General features: G+C 55.0%; 1 protein-coding gene across 1 annotated transcript in view; it reads right to left on the bottom strand.

The window, feature by feature from the left end:
• FHAD1 (forkhead associated phosphopeptide binding domain 1) overlaps nt 1-19,369 on the bottom strand; it is a 96,732-nt gene that overhangs the window by 28,110 nt on the left and 49,253 nt on the right. The window contains exons 15-23 of the mRNA XM_059691181.1: nt 15,674-15,744; nt 13,744-13,896; nt 10,731-10,838; nt 10,384-10,491; nt 9,499-9,603; nt 6,032-6,139; nt 3,152-3,325; nt 1,728-1,953; nt 72-156 (exon numbers count right to left, since the gene is read on the bottom strand). Of these exons, the coding sequence (XP_059547164.1) occupies nt 72-156; nt 1,728-1,953; nt 3,152-3,325; nt 6,032-6,139; nt 9,499-9,603; nt 10,384-10,491; nt 10,731-10,838; nt 13,744-13,896; nt 15,674-15,744 (1,138 nt within the window). The remainder of the gene's footprint in view (nt 1-71; nt 157-1,727; nt 1,954-3,151; nt 3,326-6,031; nt 6,140-9,498; nt 9,604-10,383; nt 10,492-10,730; nt 10,839-13,743; nt 13,897-15,673; nt 15,745-19,369) is intronic.

Genomic DNA, 19,369 nt, shown 5'->3' on the forward strand with positions numbered 1-19,369 from the left:
GTGGGTTTGTCATTGTTGGCGTGCCCTCCAGGGCGGGTGCTCTGGCGCAGACACGGCCTCTGGGTACTCACATCATGTGGTCACACACTGCGTCTTTGGTGCGGCTCTCCAGCGGGGGCCCCGGGGGACGGTCTTGCTGCGTTGCCTTCTCCTGGGCTGAATCAGGGACGTGAACATCATTACAGTCCTGCCACCTGTGCCTTCTTTCCCCGATGCGTGTTAACCCATCAGCCCACCTGCATCTTCCCCCACTTACACCCTCTCCCTACACCCGCAGTGCTCTCCCCCTAACGGGACGTACCACAAGTTCTGTGTCACAGGCTGAGGACTCCCCCCAACCCTCTTTGAGCTCATTAAATCCTTCCAGCTACTCTCTAAGGCACAGATCATTAACTCCATGTGGACAGGGAAATGGACACAGGAGTGACGGAACCTGTGTCCACTCAGCAAGCCGGTGAGAGGTGGAGCCCTAACCATGGGGTCACACCTCCCGCCCTACTTCCTCCTCTGCACTCAGATAAGAGTTGTGTCCTTACTACATCTTCCACTTACTCCCCAGCCCACTGCCTTCGGCGTCCACCCTCACCACTCAGTCACATGCTCATTCATTCATTCATTCATTCGACAGTTCAGTGCTTTGTGGTCTAAGTGTGGGGTGACCAAGCTGTCACCCTTCAGGTCCCAGCTTAAGCATCCTCCCTCTGACCTGGACCTGGCCTGGGAAACTGAGTCCCACTCCAGGCCCTGGCTGTGGTGCCCTGCTCATCTTGGGCCACCTGTCAGGGCAGTATTTTGGTTAACTGAAGGGACCTTGCCTGCTTGCCCATCACTGAACCCTCAGTGCCTAGAATGAACTTGGAACATGATAGATGCTCAATTAAGTGTGTGGAGTGAATGAAGGCATGAGGTGAGCCCTGACAGCTCGTCAACTGGCTTGAGACCAGGACCATGATTCTCAACCAGGGGTGAGTTTGCTCCCCTCACGTGGGGGACACTTGTCAATGTCTGGAGACATTTTTGGTTGTCACACTGGGGTGGGCGGCGGTACTGGCATCTAGTGGGTGGAGGCCAGGGATGCTGCTCAACACCCTACACGGCACAGGACGACCCCCACCCCAAAGAATTATCTGGCCCCAAATGTCAATAGCGCTGAGGCTGAGAAACCCTGGCCCCAGGCCTTTGCTCCCAGAACTCTTCTCCGAGAAGTGACCCCTGACGTTTAGAGCAGCTAGAGAACTCTCCAAGCAGCCGGCGTCTTGGTCATTTAGGGCAAACACATGCTCACTACTCCGAGTTCCGTTTCAGCCTCGCGGGGGTTTAGCTTTTAAGAAACAACCCCTGGCTGGTTACAAAAGTGCGTTAAACAAAGTCACAAATTACAACGCAGAGGGGAGCCTTTGAACGGCGCCTGCCTGGGGGCGGGGGAGGGGGGGTGCCCTGCCATGCCACTCCGACAGCCCTGACAGCCCTGGCAGCCCTGGCAGCCTGCGCCTCCCTGGCTGACTGGTCGGGCACAGAGGCTTCCGACTCCTCATGGTCACTTCTGTCGCACCCGGGCCTCGAGGGCCCCTACCCGTGTTGTGTAACAAGAACGAAAGGGGCGCCAGGGGATCAGTGAGCTTCACAGTGAGCAGAAGCCCGTTTCTTACCCAGCAGCCTCTTGGGACCCACAGGACAACCAGAACCTGCCCCGACACTCAGACTCCTCAGGGTCTCTTTGGACCTACCCAGCTCATTGTCCTTCAAAGCTGCGAGCTCTTCTTCTATTTTCTGGTGATGTTCGGTCACTTTTCTGAGTCTTTTTTCTAGACTCACAATCGTCAGGGAGTGCTGTTTGATCTGCTCCTTGTACCCCATGACTTCCTCTTCAAACGCCGGTTTCTGTGATTCTCGTTCTTCGTGGAGGGCCTTGATGGTCTGCTGTTGCAGCTGTATCCGCCCCTCCATCATGATCTGGGGAAACAGAAATGGTTAATGCGACCCCGGGCGGCTGCTCTGACAATAACAACAGTAACACGTCCCCTTTGCACCCACAGCCACTGAGCTTGGTCCCACCTCAGGGTCCCTGCATGTGTGTTGTTCCCTCTGCGTGGTACACTGCTTCCCTGGCTCCTTGCATGGCTGATTCCTTCCCGAGTTTCAGGTCTGCCGTGCCACCTCCTCAGGGAGGCCCTCCCTGATTGCCTAACCAGAGGAGCAACCTGAGGCACTTTCCATTCCATCATCCTATTTTGTTTCCTCTGAGGCACTTAGCACCATCCGAATTATCCCGTGTCTTTGTTTCTCACTCCCACCAGCATGTAAGCTCCATGACAGCATCATCAGTGTCTAGATCCCTGCCACAGCATCGGAGCCACATGCTCAGTAAATACTCATTGAATTAATGAATGAACGATTTCATAAGAAAAAAGTGGATGGCCCGGCCGATGTGGCTCAATGGTTGAGTGTTGACCTCTGAACCAGGAGGTCACGGTTCGATTCCTGGTCAGGGTGTATGCCCTGATTGTAGGCTCAATCCCTCATAGGGGAAGTGTAGGAGGCAGCCAATCAATGATTCTCTCCCATCATTGATGTTTCTATCTCTCTCTCTGAAATCAATAAAAACACGTTAAAAAAAAAAAAAAAGAAAAGAAAAAGTGGATGACTTTGTATTTCCTAAAAACCAAAAATTACCCATCGTCCCCAAATGGTGAGTCAGACCCTTTGCCGTAACCACCTTCTCCTTCCCAGGGCTCTTCTTGGCGCGTCTATCCCAGAGCCTCGTCCTCACCCCCATCCTGCCTCTCGGATGAGCCTGTCTTCTAATGACTCGTTCTCCTGCTCCCCACACCCCGCTGCATGTTGGGCCCCCGCGCTCAATCTCCTCCCCACGTGTCAATGCTTTGCCTGAGAAACCACATAGGTTTGGCAAAGTCTGAGGTCAGTTTTGGCTGTCCCAGCTGTGGGGAGGGCGCTGCTGGCATCTGGTGGGCAGAGACCAGGCTGCTGAGCATCCTACAGTCACAGGAGGGTCCCCGGGGAAGGCCTATCTGACCCATAGGCCGGGCACCATCCCCCCTGCCCCCCCGCAGCCCCTGCCCTCCCCCACTTCTGAACCCCTTGTTCTCACGGCGCTGTGATCTTGCATCGAGAGGAGAAGTCTCTCTCTTACCATCTTTGTCTTGGCAGTTTCCAGTTCAGCTAATGCCTCATTTAATTGCATGGCCAGGCTCTCTGCTTTCAGGCTCTCGGACACCTTTATTCTTTGACTCTCTTCTACCATGGCCAGTGCCTCCTTTAATTTATCATTTAGATCATCTTCCTTTTGCACTTTAATATCCATTTCCTAGACAAGCAACCAACATCAACAGACATTCAGGAATGAGTTTTCACCCCGCCTCTGCCCTGCCCCCCCCCACCCCCCGCCCCCAGCGTTCAGAGGGAGGTGAACTCTATCCTGTTACTGTTCCCTCGGTTCTTTTTAAGTCCAAAGTCCGTGCTTTCTCTGGAAGGTTCCAATGAGTAGAGAACTCCCTCTTATAGTCGGCTGGCATTTGCCTCCTTGCGATTTCCGGCCTCTGAGCCCAGGTCTGTCACCCGGAGCTCACTGACTACGTTTTATTTCTCTTTTATGAGTACGTTTTATTTCCCTTTCTATACCTGAGGAGGACTGGCATGTCTCGCTCTAACTCTCTTTTCCAGGATAAATGTGCCGAGTTCCTTGGCCCCTCATTACAGGACCTGCCTTCAGGACACTCCACGTTCCCAGAGGCTTTGGCACGGGATGGCCTTCCCCACCCTCGGGGCCCAGTCTTGCCAGGGCCTTGGTCCTGCCCTTCTGCCCAGAGCCCGCCCGTCCTGCCATTGACTGTGAAAGTTCTGCCAACTCCCAGTCCCTCCTCACAGTGTGCCCTGCGGGCTGTGTGGCAGGCACTGTGCTGGGGGCTTGCGAACTTCGTTTCCTTATTTGACTTTTTTCGTTAGAACAGTTTCAGGTTTGGAACAACATTGAGGGGAAGGTACGGAGAGGAGTCCCGGTTTGGACAATGGGTGGATCTGGCCCGAGGAGAGGCTTCCTGGGGACCCTGGCAGGCGTCCCCCAGAGCAGCCTGTCGCCCACACACACTGAGATGGCGTCTCTGGTGGGCCAGGAAGCGGCAGGACACGCTGGCCGGCATCTTTGCTCCTTGCCGACTACTGGGCACCCACGCGGGACAGGAGCACAGCGCTCACTGTTCCCACGGGTCCCAATTTATTTTCCTCCGCTTTCTCCTCCTCCTTCCACAGAAACCCGATGTTTGCCATGCAGATGAAATCAGTCTCCCCATTGCTCTGCGCACATACAGCTCAGCGCGAGCAGCATGTGAATAAGCAATCTGGAGTGTCTCTGACCTGGTCATTCCTTGACCTTTGCTGGTAAGTGGAGGCCTGCCTGAGGGTTGTCACAAGGCCCCGCCCTCTGATGTCATCGATGTTCTAAGGTGTTGAGGACCCTGTTGGTCGCATTACAGAGTTCTCTGTGGGATGAGCCCCGGGAGAGGTTCTCTCTGGGCCGGGTACAAAGAATGGTCCCAGTTTCATGAGCAATGGCTCCATTTTCATCTGTAAATTGCACAACTGGGCTTCCCCTTTCACTGTAACTGTTAGAATAAAAATTGTGGCCCATACTGATTTCATGATACACATATTTTTTTGCACTAGTCTCATTCCCGATCCATGTTATGCCCCGAGTCATCTACTTAAAATTGTTAATTTCTCCTTTTCTCCCACCCCAAACTAAAGCATTTTATGGAAGATCCCGTGTTAAGTCGTTTGGGGAATCCAGGCTGCTTTCCTGGGCTCTCCCCGAGCCCGCGGCATCGCGCCCGCTCACAGGAGACCTCTGGAGGGAAGCAGGCAAGTCCTGCACCACTTCCCCAGCTCTGTCGGCCTCCTTTGGACACACTCTTGGAAGTGCCCAGGACCGCCACGCAATCCAAATGCGGTTCCTGACTCTCGTCCCCCTGGAGCCGTGGCGTTCCAGGTGCGCCAGGAACCCCTGGACTGCCTGCTGAACGCGCCGGTTCCCGGGCCCGCCCTCCCGACAGTGAGTTCGAAGCTCCGGGGCACCTGGGATAAACTGCCCAGTGACTCTACGCGGGCTGACGGTGAGAACCTTTCTTGAGAAAAAAAGACCCAGGACTGATGTGAATAGACTTTTAGTTCCATCTGGCCTTGAACACCTTTTGAATTTGTATTTACCTGTTTTTAAATAACTTAAGTGTTATTTAAATTAAACCTCTATTGTCGGGCTGTGTGTTTATTGCTTGCTCTGACTGCTGAGATGTTGACCATTGTGTGTGTGTGTGTGTGTGTGTGTGTGTGAGTGTGTGTGTGAGTGTGTGTGTGTGTGTGTGTGTGTGTGTGGTGTCCCCGGTATTGCTGGGACCCAGGCAGGTTGAACTACATCCCACAGCGTGAAGGTGCCCCGGGCAGGGCCATGTGCCAACTTCTACCTCTACTGCGCCGGCCACGCCCAGTGACGCTCATAAGTGGGGTTTGGCATGAAGGCGATGATGACAATCGTGAGAAGTTCCGGTGGAGAAATGACATCCAGGTGATGAGACGTTCAGGCGTCCATATCCTGACCTCCCTCTCTGACCCTAGGCGGCCGAGCCACACAGAGCTCGCGGCCAGCAGGGAGAGGCGGAGTGACGATGAAGGAGTCGGGCATCAGATGGTCCTGGGTTTGGATCCTGCCCCTCTGCTTCCCAGCTGTGAGCTCAGAGTAATAATAATAAAAGTGGGCAACACAGCCAGCATTCGGGGAGTGCCAGGGACTGTTCTGTGTTTTCTGTGTGTATGTTAACAACAGAGCCTCACAGCTCAGCGAGGCTGACCTTTGGGGATCATCTGTGTTTCAGGAGTGTGGAAACCAACGCACAGAGATGCTGAGCAACTTGCCTAATGTCCCACAGCCAGAGAGCGGCCGAGGTGGGCCCGACCGCCTGCCTCCCGAGCCTGCTCTTAACCATGCCTGCTCATCCGCGTCTCTCCCCGCTGGGGCTCGTACCTCTTTCTGCTTGGTCAGGCGGTTCTCCAGGTCTTGCACCCTTCTCTTTTCCCTCTCGATGGCCTCTCTTGCTTTTTGTTTCTCGTGGGCGATGCTGCTCTCCGATACCTGCAAGGCAAGGACAAGTGGTCTGAGGGCGTGCGCACCAGGAAGAAAGGGAAGTGGATGCGTAATTGTTGAAACCAGTGAGTCAGGCTTTGGGAGCAAGAGCTCCAGGATCAGGGGGCCCATCGGGGAGAGTTGAGAACCTGGAAGTCACGTGTTGGTTAGTCATGTGCATCACAGGGCGAGCTCTGCGTCACTCAGGCATCTGGGGCTGGCGTTCGGGAAGTGACATGCTGGTGAGCGTTCAGCTCAAGGCGTCTGGCACCGAGCCACCGAGTGAACTGACATGTGCTGGCCCCAAGGCGGCCTTCTTTGGAAGCACACGGCTTCTTGGGGGGTGGGGCACGAGAGACAGAGCCGGGCAGATACCCCCTCTCCCGGCAGGCCTGGCGCCTGGCGGTCTCTACGCAGCCTACAAAGGCTTGGGTCCAAAAACTGATGTCCAGGACAGTCTGGCACTGGGAAAACGTGCCCGGCAAGGTCTGGTGATGGGGAGGAGGTCGGAGCCCAGCCTCAGTCCCACGAGCCCCACAGGGAGGTACACAGGCAGAGCGAGGCTGGAGAACTCCAGTTCTGGCTGCTAGAACTCTTGCAGTTATGCCCCCATAAACATATAAAGTTCACAAGAAAAATATGTAAAATAGATGCATATAAGCACAGACAAAAGACTGGAGAGGTATGTGCCAAGATGTAAAGATGGTAATTTGGGGGGAGTTGGGATTATGGCAATTTACATATTCTTCTTTTCACTAGTCTATATCTTCTAAATTTTCTTTAGTGAACACGCATTATTCAGCAAAAAGAAAAAAAGCTACTGGAAGTGGTTATAGGGCAGTGATGGCGAACCTCTGACACACGTGTCAGAGGTGACACGCGTGTCAGAGGTGACACGCGTGTCAGAGGTGACACGCGTGTCAGAGGTGACACGCGTGTCAGAGGTAACACGTGCACTATTTTTTTGGCTGATTTTTCTTTGTTAAATGGCATTTAAATATATATAATAAATATAAAAAATATAAGTCTCTGTTTTACTATGGTTGCAAAGATCAAAAAATTTCTATATGTGACATAGCACCAGAGTTAAGTTAGGGTTTTTCAAAATGCTGGCACGCCGAGCTCAAAAGGTTCGCCATCACTGTTATAGGGGATGCTATGCCGGGGTGGGGGTGGGTGAGACTTTGGGACGCGTGGCCCTGGAGAAAAGACCAGCTTCCCCGCTGTGCCAGCAGCCTCAGTGGCCCCTGTCCAACCGCCCTGCTCCGCGCTCGGGCCTCCCGGGCCCACCAGGGCCCTGACACACCTCCCTGCTGGGCTTGGCATTTCCCTACTGTCAGGTCTGCCTCCGAAGGTCCAGCCCCCACCCTGCCAGTCCACGTCCTTCCTGTCCGGAGGGCTCCTTCCCTTCTTTTATTAGGTGCTGCCTGGCACATTCCAGATGCAAATCATAATGGTGACAACGGGCATCTTTGCCAGTAAGTGCTTGCAATGTGGTGCCCGGCACCGTGTGCTGAAGTATCAGTGCATCTAATCTGCACCCCCCGGGCAGCATCTGCCCAGTTATCCCCACTGTACAGGTGAGGCCACGGCGGCTGCAAGTGAGGCGGGAAGAGGACAAGTCATGTGCCCCTGTCACACGCCAGGAAGCGGTGGCTCAAGCTCGGATGCCAGGGCCCCGCCCTCCCCACTCTGACACTGACCTCTGGACCCTGCTCACCTGTCCTGATCCAAACCCCACCCTGCCCGGCGGCAGGAGACACTTAAGCGGGCACAGAGCTTGCCACCCGCCCAGCAGGAGCCGGAGCTTCAAGACCCAGCCCTGGCCCATCCGCATAAGGGAGCTCAGGGGCAGCCGCCGACCAGGGTCTGGGTCCGACCCCTTGCTCGGGCGGTGCTCCCTCACCCCCCTGGACTCTGACCTCACTCCCCTGCACTGACTGGCACAGTCCCGCTGCCAAGGTCTTTGCTTGACGGCCCCCTTCCCTCCCCCCACCCTCCACCCCGTCTCTTCCTCCCTCTGCTGGGCACACCATCCTCCCTACCCCACCTAGACTCTGCCCTTACCTGGCAGGTGCTTCACAGTGAATGCACGGATCGACTCCTCCCAGCAAACCCCTGGGTGGTTCTGCCCTGACACCCACTCCGCAGCTAGGTCACAGAGGGCAGGGCTGGTCCAGGGTCGCACAGCATGTAGGGCAGGGGTCCTCAAACTTTTTAAACAGGGGGCCAGTTCACTGTCCCTCAGACCATTGGAGGGCCGGACTATAGTTTAAAAAAAACACTATGAACAAATTCCTATGCACACTGCACATATCTTATTTTGAAGTAAAAAAACAAAATGGGAACAAATATAATATTTGTATTTGCATGTGGCCTGTGGGCCGTAGTTTGAAGACCCCTGATGTAAGGGCAGGGCTGGGATTTTACCCAGAATGGACACTTTCAGCGCCCCCCCCCCCCTCACCCGGCGTGCACTCTGTCTCCCGCGTCCTTCCCCTGCCCTCATTTGGCTTCCATTTTGCTCCAGCCTCAATCCCGTGCCTTCTGTCCCTGTGCCTGCCCCCGGGCTCACTCAGGCCTCTGTCCTTTGCACTTGGCCACTTTATCCAGTGACATTCTCTTTCCTCAGATGCCCCCTCTCTCCTCCAGGTCACCTCCCCAGAGAGGCCCTCCCTGCCTGCAGGCTGCTCTCTAACCCCCCTGTGGAGCCATCTGTGCATGTTTAGGTGGTTGGTTGCCCCTCGCCTTGGAGTGGGCTCTTGTGCCCTGTCTTTCGTGGGGACTGGTGGGGGAGGCTGGGTGTGGGTGTCCCCAGCTCTGCTGGGCCTGGAGCTCAGACATCCCCCACCCCACGATCCCCCTCTCCTTCCCATCCACTCCAGAAGGCACTGAGCCCCGGTCATTGCTGTGACCACCGCGTGAGCTCGTTATGTTCCTGACCGCGAGTTGGAGTGTATTCCTCCCGCATCCCTGCTGGATTGCATCATAAATGCCTTTCGGTGAGGAGGAGGGGGAGCTGGCTGAGGTCCTGACCCCGACTCCACCCCGGGGTCATCCTCTCTCTTCCCTGGGTAGTCACCTGTGTGTGACATGCGGTTCCAAGTACTTCATGTCTGTGAACTCACTGAACCTGAGGCAGGCGTGTCACCACTCCCGTTTCACCGATGCGGAAACAGGCACAGGCGGTTCAGTGGTCTGCCCCAGGTCATGCAGCTGGGAAGCTGTGTCAGGTGACATTGGCCACTTTGCCTGGCGCTGCCCGCATCTGCCCACATGCCCACACGCGCCGGCAGGCACAGAAACAGCCTCGCGCCTGGCTTCGGGCTCCTCCCGGCTGCCGCAGCCCCTGACGCCTGCTCCCATACCTCCTTCTGCTGGGTGAGGTGGTTCTCCAGATCCTGCACTCTCCTCTTCTCGGTCTCTAAGGCCTCCTTTACTTTCTTCTCATGGGCCACGCTGCTCTCCAAAACCTGCAAATCGATGACCAGTAATGTGCCCGAGAAACTCATGCTGATGATGCTAAGGATAACGACGCCAGCTCAAGGGCTAGGGTGGTCTTACAGGCCAGGGCCCCCGGCCAGCACTTGCCACTCTCGCAGGAACACTGTCAGAGAAGTCAGCGCCCCATTTCCTAGATGAGGAAACCGAGGAACAGGAAGTGGGTGTGAGCCCCAGGGCCACGCAGTTTGTTGGCGGTGGGCGGGGATTGGAACCCTGCGCCGAGGAAAGAGCCACCTGCGTGCAGGCCTCGGTAGGCAGCAGGAGGGCAGGGAGCCAGGCATGAGTTATTTCGGTGCCAGGCAGCCTCCCGATAAGGAGGAGAATCCCATTAATAATGGAACTTGCCGATCCCGGTGGGCTGCCCTCGGCTGGGTGATTCCCTGGTAGTGGAGAGGGAGGCTGGGCGACGTTAGGAAGTTGCTCAAGGATCCACCCAGCTCTGGGCTTTGGGTTCCAAATCTCCAGATAGTAGATGCCCATGTCCCAGTCCCAACGTCTCTCCCAAGCCCTACCTGGGGCTGTATTTTCTGCTGTTTACAACTTCCCAACTGGCTGTCGAGACCAGGACTCTATGGTTCTCTCCTAGAGTCCCCCAGGCCTCTTCCCAAAGCAGCTGAGCCCTCCTGAGGACGAATCACTCTGGGAGAGCCGCACCCCACTCCACCCACCATCATCTGTGCTTCTGAGCGTACTTCCGTGACCCTCGGGCGGGTCAGGGCTGCAGGGGGCTGTCTCCCCGAGCTGCCTACCTCCTTCTGGCGGGTCAGGCGGCTCTCCAGCTCGTGGACTCTCCTCTGTTCTTCCTCCAGCGCCTCCTTCACTCGGCTCTTCTCTTGCATAAAGCTTTCCTCCAAAGCCTGAAAGCCAATGAGCGCTGTTTAACAGACCTGGTTACCATGGCAGGATCTGGCCTCGGTGCCAGGCGCCGCGTCGGTGAGGGCTCCACAACTCACAACACCGCACGGAGGCGGTGGCCTGGCCGCGGAGAGCCGGGGACTGGAGGCGGCAGGCCCCGCTCAGGGCCCGGGGCCAGCCCTTGCTCGTTGCGCGGCCTGGATTGGGGCCCACGCAGACTCCGTCTCCTCGAGCTGTATACCTTCCTCTGGTGGCTTAAGCGCTCCTGCAGCTCTCGGACTTTCCTCTGTTCTTCCTCTAATGCTTCTTTCGCTCTGTTTTTCTCTTCAGTAATTTTCCCCTCCAAAGCCTGCAAGTCAATGGCCGTTGTTTAACAGTCCTGGTTACTATGGCAGGAATCTGACTCTGTGCCAGGCAAGCGGTAGAACCTGGGGCTCTGACCGGCAGCGCTCCTGGGTGTGTGACCTTGGGCACGTGAGAAGCTACAGAAGCCTCAGTTTCCCTGTCTGTACAGTGGGGAGAGCAATGGTGCTTCCTGCATTGGGTGGATGCGAGGAGCAGATGAGGTGAGAAACATGAAACGCTGGGCACGTGCTAGCCATTCATTAAAAGGGCTGTCATTTCTCCTGCCATCTCTGCTTTGCAGAGGAGGAAATAGAAAAGCGAGATGAAGGAATCTGCCCCGTTTACTTGTTAACCACATGAGCAGGGATTCAAACGCTGGTCCATTTGACTCTAGAGCAGCCGTGGGCAAACTACGGCCCGCGGGCCGGATCCAGCCCCTTCGGCTGTTCTATCCGGCCCGCGGAGCCGAAAGAGCGGAGGGTTCTCTTGCTCTCCCCTCCGTTCCTTCACCAGCAGCAGCGTTAACATGTATTAGTTCACACAAACACTCCATCCATGCTTTTGTTCCGGCCCTCCGGTCCAGTTTAAGAACCCATTGTGGCCCTCGAGTCAAAAAGTTTGCCCGCCCCTGCTCTAGAGCCTGCGTTCTAAACCACGGCTAGCAAACTATAGTCTATGGGCCAAATCTGGCCCTCTGCCTGCTTTTTGTGAATAAAGTTTTATTGGAACACCTCCTTGCTCATTGTGGATTGCCTATGACTGCCTTCACAGTCCAACGATAGAGCTAAGCAGCCACGGCAGAGACCGCATGACCTGCAAAAACTCAAAGTCTATGCCATCTGGCCCTTCGTGGAGAAAGCTTGCCGACCGGATCTAAGCCATTAGTGCGTGCAGAAATCAGGTGAGGGTTGTGAACAGATGTAACACAAAAGAACGGTAGCTCGGTAAAGGCACCTGAAATTTCTCACCATTGAAACAGAGCCCTCAACCAAGCCAGGGTCCATGAGAAACTTAATGAGCGAATTCTGACACACGTGCTCTCAGAGCGGGTGGGGGGACGGCGTCATGCGGCCTGAAAAAGGTGCATTTAAAATCGGGGCGCCTGGTGCTGAAGTCTGAGACAGCACTTTTCGATGAGTGCCTGGGGCCAAGCTGATCAACGCTCAGTGTCCGGGGAGCATGACCCTGGACGGGACAGCAGTGGCCTGGAACAGTGTCTCTGTCTGTCTGGGTGGGCCCTGGCTGCTTCCCCTCGCAGCAGGTGGTGGGCCCCAACATTGGCTTTATTTAAAAGGGCTTTGAAGCCGGCCCTTGAACCCCTGCCTCTGTCAGGGTCGATGTTATACGTGGGCGTCTGGGAGGCCCAGGCTGGTGCCGGGGCGGTGTGGAAGGTGGTGGGGGTCGCCGTGCACCCACAGGGAAAAAGCCGACCCCAAAGTGAAAATCAAAGCAGACATTTGGAAAGGGCAGAGTTAGTCAGGGGGCGTGAGGACGTGGCGGAGGGTCCTGTGAAGGTGCTGGAGACTTGCCTTTTTCTGGTTTTAGCTTCCTCTCTGTTGACGGACACTGGCTTTTTGCATATCTAACTGTCCTTCAAAATGGTCCGCTTTGGTTTAAGTCTATCGCTAATATTGCCTCCATGTGGCAGAAGGACAGAGAAAGAGAAGAAGAGAAAGAAGGAGGAGAGATTTGAGGAGACGGCACGAACCAGAGGATGAAATGAAACAGGCAGAGGTCTCTGCCTCTTGGAGGGGCCTAGAGGGGGGCGTGTGACCGAGAACAGACTAAGCCGGAGGTCACGGAGCTCTGGTGCCTGAAAGATGGAGGAAGTGATAGGGCAGTCCTCCGGGGGAAGAAAGGGGGTGCTGGGGAAGGGCCGGGCCCCGGGGGTCTGGTGCTGCTGCCTGGAGGGGCTGGGAGGAGAGCCACCTGGAGCCCTGACAAATGCTAGTGCAGGAGCCACACCCTCACCCCAGTGAGAGCAGAACCTGGGGCAGGGGAGAGGGACAGAGCATTCAGAGGTTTTAATCTCCCGAATGACAAAAGGGCAGCCGAAGTCACAAGCCACTGGTCCAAGATGATGGCCACGGGGCGGTTAAAATCGTGGTGGTCCCTAAATACCAGAAAGAGGCGAGGCTGGGCTTCTTAAGTGCCTTTCCTGGCCTTCTCCGGGGGTTCTAATTCCAGGGGTCAGGGGTGGGCCCCAGGACCTGTCGTTCTAACCAGTGTCCAGGCGGTTCTCATCCGGCAATTGTGGGAAAAGCTTCCTCGGAGGCTGTGGCTGGAAACGTGGTCTGCAGACCCGTGCCGGCCGCATCAGCCGGGAGCTTGTTAGACATGCGGGTGCCCGGCCGCACCCCGGACCTGCTGAGTCAGGATCGGCGCTTTAACAGGACCCCCAGGTGACCCTCAGGCGCCTTGGAGCTTGAGAGGTGCCCCTGTAAAGTGTCCTCTAGCACTTGGCTTGGTTTCTAGAAAAGCGAGCAGCTATTTTGGCCGTTCGTTTTCCCTGGTAAGTGTAAGGGAAGAGCAAAAGACTGGAATCTATGTATAAAGAGAAAGCCAAAGATTGAAATAACATGACGTTGGCCTTGCAATTACTTAGAACAACCCAGGACCTGCGGTGACAACTCCGATGGTAAAATCATCTGCAGCATTTCAACAAATGAGCTACCAGTTCTAGAAATGTCAATAAGCTTTCCTTTTCAAGTTGGTTTTGCTCTGAGTTTCAGAATTCAAGCCCCATGTTAACTCCTCCAACATCACTCACTCCTTGGAGTAGTTTCGTTCCATAACACCAAACGAGGGCTTGCTGAGATTTCTCCGTCTAAGGACACGCTCTTAATTTGTCATAGAAAAGGCCATTGCCTCCATTTTCAGGAGAAAAAAATAAATGACAGGGACCTTACCGCCTTCTCTTCCATCAGCCACTTGACTCTGGCCCTCAGCTTCTCCTCTTGCTGTTGCTTCTCTTTGCTCAGCTTCTCCTTCTCTGCCAGATGCTCCCGCAGTGTCTCTTGCAGCAAAGACTTGTGAGTTTCCTCAGAACTGCTGATCTTGTTCTGAAATGAGAGAAAGGACACTGAAGCTAATGGGGGACAGGGCTCAGGGCAGCAGTCTTTTCCATTTTTTTTTTTTTTTACAAGTCGTTTACCTTTGTGGAGAGGGACAAAGCTTTATGCGAAACTTTCTTAAACACAAGGAAAATCTATGCTTAGCCTGGTTACTGGTAGGAAAGCAGTAGAGTAAGGTTGGTTAGGAGCCCAGACTCAGAATCTAGATAGAATCTTAGTTCTAGCTTTTTCTAGATGCTTCTTCAGGTAGAAGATGAGGTCAATAATAGTGTTTTGAGGATTAACTGAGGTAGTGATGGAAAGCTTTAAGCAGATAGTAGGTGCAGAGTAAATGGTAGCCAGAGTCATTAATTATTATTTGCCGAGTGTCAGAAAAAGCAGGGAGCTAGGGCCAGAAGGCCTGAACTTTTGTCTTGATTCTTCCACCAACTGACTGTGTGACATTGAAACAGTCACCTAGCCTCTGGACTTCAATGTCCACATCTGTAAAATAAGGAGAATGGACTAGATCTGGGGTTGATGAACTGCGGTCTGCAGGCCTACTGTGGTCCACCACCTGTTTTTGTAAATAAAGTTTTATTGGAAGAGGGCCGTGCCCATCATGCGCATGCACTGACGTGTTTTCTGTGGCGTCTTTGCTCTACAACAGTAGCGTCGAACAGGGGTGGCAGAGACTGTGTGACATGCCAAGCCATCTGCGAAGCTCTATTTACCACGTGGCCCTTGACTGGGAAAGTTTGCTGACCCCTGGATGAGATGGTGCCTGTGACTGACCACAGTGGTGGTCCCAACACTCCACCCTCCTGTGTCTTTGGCTACGTGACTTTCAGGGTCTACCTCTATCCTGCCCAGTGACACTGAACTCAGCCATGTGACTTGCTTTGGCCAATCCTATATAATAAGAGAGGAACATGCTAATTAGCCGTTACACCCTGAGGCGTAACGGCCAAGCACGTCAAGACCAGATCACGGATCAGCAGGAGGGTGGGCCCGCGAGGTACAAGCAGGCTGGCAGCAAGCTATGAGGGGGGGGCCACAGGGGGACGGGGAGCTATAGGAGGGTGGCAGCAACCTACTGGCGCAGGGATTTGTGTGCAGGGCTACTAGTGGGATATAACAGGCATAACACAAACAGAGAATGATTGTGAGGCTCTCCATGACCGGCCCTGCTTCTCTCTCGCCTCTGCTAACCACGAGAGCATGCTCGGGTCGGCCTGCTGGAGGAGCGAGGACACACCAGCCTGGACCGGCCGAGGGCAGGTCAGCACAGACAGGGAGCAAGCCCATCAGGGTCAGCGGGCACCTGGCGGCGGCCTGCAGGCAGTGGGCAGTGACTGTGGGAGGCCTCTCATGCAGTGTGGGTGTTTATTACACGGAGTTATTATGGCGATGACCGTCAGGGCGATACAATCCCGGAGGATCACGTTGCCTCTAAAATGTTGACATTATGTAACTTTTGGTCATTCTGCTGCCTGGACTCTGGCCAGCTACACCTTTTCCACTGCATTTGATAAGCATCATGTCCAAGATCTGATGGCTTTGAAGCCTTCCAGGGTTTTGATGGAGGGAAGCAAGCATCCTGCCCTTGCCGTCCTGGGCCATCCCAGCCAGCCGGCCTGAACCCCTTCACGTGCAGATGGAGATGTGGGTTCACCTGGTGGGGGGCGTGGACTGAGCCGCTGACAGGCGAACAGGGTTCACATGCACAGCGCTGAGTAAACGCCGAGGAGGCGCCGGCCTGAACTTTCCAGAAGCTGGAAGTTACCTGAAGTTCCTGGGTCCGGCTCGTGACTTTTTTATAATGTTCCAGAAGATGCTTCAGATACAGAGACAACCCTTGAAAAGAGAAGCGAGAAGAAGGTAAGTATCTACTCAGTTCACCTCCTTTGCTTTCTAACAGCATTCAGCAGAGCCTGCCGACAGGTGGGCGAGGGCAGCGCTGCCCTCCCGTCAGGAAGACGTGAGCTGCCACCCAAACTCGTGCTTCCGAAATGGTTCATCGGCTTGGACGGGCTCCGAGCCACGCTTCTCTCTGGAGGTGGCAGATGAAAAGCCGTCCACGGATCACCTGTTGACTAAGTACCCACCATGTGCAAAGCCGTGAGCTTACGGCTCAGGCTGAGGGACAAGGTCCAGAGCCTGAAGGAGAACACGGTGCTGGAAGGACCCTAAGGAGAGGTGGTCAGCAGGGAGCTGGGCATGCTCAGCTCATCCAGGGTCTTCATGGGCCTCCTGGTGGACATGGCCACGGCCAGGGGCCCCATCTGGCCATCTCTGCCTGGAGTGGCTGAGGAAGCAAGATGAGCGGAGAGTTTTTCCATGAGAAAGGAGGTGAGAGAGGAGGACCAATGGATGCCCTGGAGGAAACACCCGGCTAGGGACAGGATTGGAGAAAGGGGCTGCTCAGAACAAACCAAGACCATCAGGAGAGAGGCAGGTGTGCCAGGCCCGGGAGGGCCCAGGGCGAGAGGGTTTTGAGATAGAGAACCAAGCGTGTTGGGTAGGCCAGAGAGAACGCGGGCCGGGGGGAGATGGCGGGCCGGCCGGGGCAGGAGGGCTCCATGGAGGTTACTCAGCAGGGGCAAAGCCAAGAGGCAAAGACAAAGCAGGATGCGGGCAGTGAAGACAGCGGGCGTGCCACACTTCTTCAAGGTCATCGGGGAGACAGGAGTGCGGGTGGCGGAAAGGGAGCTGAAGAGGCAGGGGCTTCCAGAGAGGAATTACCACCTGGAAGGGCATGCTTGAGGGTAAAGAGGAGGAGCGAAAGAAAGAAAGGCTGAAGGCGCCAAAGACAGAGGTCACAGTTCAGGGCCGTGCACGCACAGTTCTCTGGGGAGAGAGGGGAGGGGGACACAGGGAAGGAGGACACGATGGGGAAGGTGGAGGGAAGGGAGAAATGGCGGGTACAGGGAGGAAGGGGGATGTGGGACTGAACACGCTCGTGCGGGAGCCCTGATCTCCGTCCATGGAACTTTCTGAGAACTTCCATCGTGGAAGAGAATAAGGTACTAGCTACCAGGTATGAAGCACCTGCTGCGTGCCAGGCACCGAGCCAGGAGTGTACCCACATTTTCTCATCGTTACGAGCAACCCAGCAAAGGAAATGTGTGAATTTACAGGCGAGACACAGAGGCTCAGCAAGGTCTGGTCAGCGGTGGGATCAGAATTCAGACCCAAGTCTGTCTTGCTCTTTTAAAGAGACCGGAGGCTCCAGAGTCAAGGGCTGGGTCAGTTCATGGGAAGCGTGTGTGGGGAGAGGTGTGCTGGGAGGAGACCCAGATGGCACAGAGGCGAGGCGGCCTGGGTGGCGCTGGCTTGGGCTATAAGAACCGGGCGCGCGCCCAGATTTGCGGCGGTTAAATTGGGCTGGGGCTGGGATTGTGCTCAGCTGCAACCTGTGACCCAGGGACCCCAGGGGAAGGATCAAATCCTGGGTAGGACCCAGAGAGGGTTAAGGACAGGAGGGAGTCAAGGAGGTTGAAGGGAAGACAGGGTGAGTGATTATGTTTCTAGATTCAACGCTGAACAGTGATCAAAATGAGATTTCTCTCTTTGGGAGAAGGAGCAATTCTTCCTGATAGTTCTGGTTACAAAAGTTGCATGTGCTTAGTACAGAAATCAAACATTACTGAAATCCGCCTCTGGAAAGCGCACTGCTGTATCTTCAGTGGCCGGCGCACAGTAGGTGCACAATAAGTAGTACGGAATGAGGGAAAGTAAAGGCCCTAAATAAATGCTGGGATAATACTCTCCACAGGTTTGTCTTTTTCCCCAGATTTTTCTTTTGATCAGATACTGACATTAAAAAAACAAAAAAAACAAAAAACAAAAATGGGAGTACACTATGCATATTGTATTAAAACTTGCTTTTTTTCACTTAGAAATACCGCGTAGCTCGGATATCAGAGAAAGAGCGACTCCTGCGCACGTGGGAAGCCCTCTGTTTGTGACCAAGCCTTGCAGAAGGAGACACAAACACGGCGCTGGCCAAGAAACATGTCGAGTCTGTCCTTGCCCTTATCAAGAGGCCCCGAGAAACCAGGTGGGAGGCGTGGGGAACGAACTTTCAAGGTTCTTCCTTAGATGTTTCCTATCTCCCCAGTGGGACCACACGGCCCATCCTCCGCCAATCAGATCTTTCGTAGCAGCTCCAACCTCTGGGCCTCTTACGACATTGCCCAACAATGCCAGGGGCTTCCCTCTCCCGGGATTCTCCCGGGGAATTTGTTTCAGGATTTACAAACCTGGCTTCTGAGGTCCGTTTTGTCTCTGAGGACAGCATTCTAAAAGGCAGGTGGCATGGTGGTGCAGAGCAGGGGCTCTGAGATCAGAGGGACCCGGACGGAGTCCCGGCTTTGCCAAGAGGCAGCTGGGACACTCAGCCCATTGTCATCTCTCCAGGAAGGTGGCCTGGAAAGTGCTCTTTGGGTTCAGCCCAACGGAGCGCTCAGGGCTAAGAAAACCCCATCTGCTGCCAACGTGGAGATGGGGCGGGGCTGCGGGCACAGTCTCCTCGGTGTGAGTAGATGGGGCTGGATGGCCTGTGCTCCCACCCATCTGGTGGCTGCATTAAGTCCACGAGTATTTGAGGCCGACGGCGATGGCAGGTCACATTTATTAAGGCTCCGTGAGCCAGGCCCGGCCATGTGTGTGCTCATCACATCGTTTAACCCTCACAACAACCTTTTGAGATGTTATCCCTGTTTTATAAACAGGCAAACCGAGGCACAGAGAAGTCAGGTGACTTTCTCACACAGCTGGCTAGTGCGCAGTGGAGAGCCAAAGCGTGGCTGGTCGCCAGAGTGCAGACCGGGAATCATCCTGCCGGGATGCACGTGGGGCTTTCCTTGGGCCTGGCTCGGGGCGGGCATCGGATACGGCTCACTCAGAGAACGCAAACACGTCGCTCTGTCCCTGCCCAAGCTAATGGCACAGCCTGGAGGCCTGAGCAATAGCAAACAGATCTCTGCAGATCTCTTCTCCACTAATGTGCACTGTGGGTCTGTAAGGACAGGATAAAGAATGGTGACCCCCAAATAAAATTCTCTCTTTCTCCATCCCCGCCCCCGCTCCAGTGCTAGCCACCATCATCGCTGGTGACCACCTCCTCACTGTTGCTCCACGCTGCCACCTTCCAGGGCATTTTCCACTCGTGGCCAAGATGACCGTCTCCAAGTTTGGTGGTTTCCTTCAAAACTACACTCTTCCCACACAACCCAGCAGTCCCGCGCCTTGATCATTCTCCCAAGGAGCTGACAACTTGCTCTACACCAAACCCTGCCGACGGACGTTCAGGGCAGCTTCACTCACAATCACCAAAACGCGGGCGCAAGCAGGATGTCCCTCCCTCCGTGGAGAAGGAACAAACTGTGGGACCTTCCGACCACGGAATACCTTTCAGCACTAAGACGACATGAGCCACGGAGCCACGAAAGACATGGAGGAAATGTGAAAGCTTATG

The sequence above is a fragment of the Myotis daubentonii genome, chromosome 3 (genome assembly GCF_963259705.1).
Source record: "Myotis daubentonii chromosome 3, mMyoDau2.1, whole genome shotgun sequence".
Taxonomy (NCBI): domain Eukaryota; kingdom Metazoa; phylum Chordata; class Mammalia; order Chiroptera; family Vespertilionidae; genus Myotis; species Myotis daubentonii.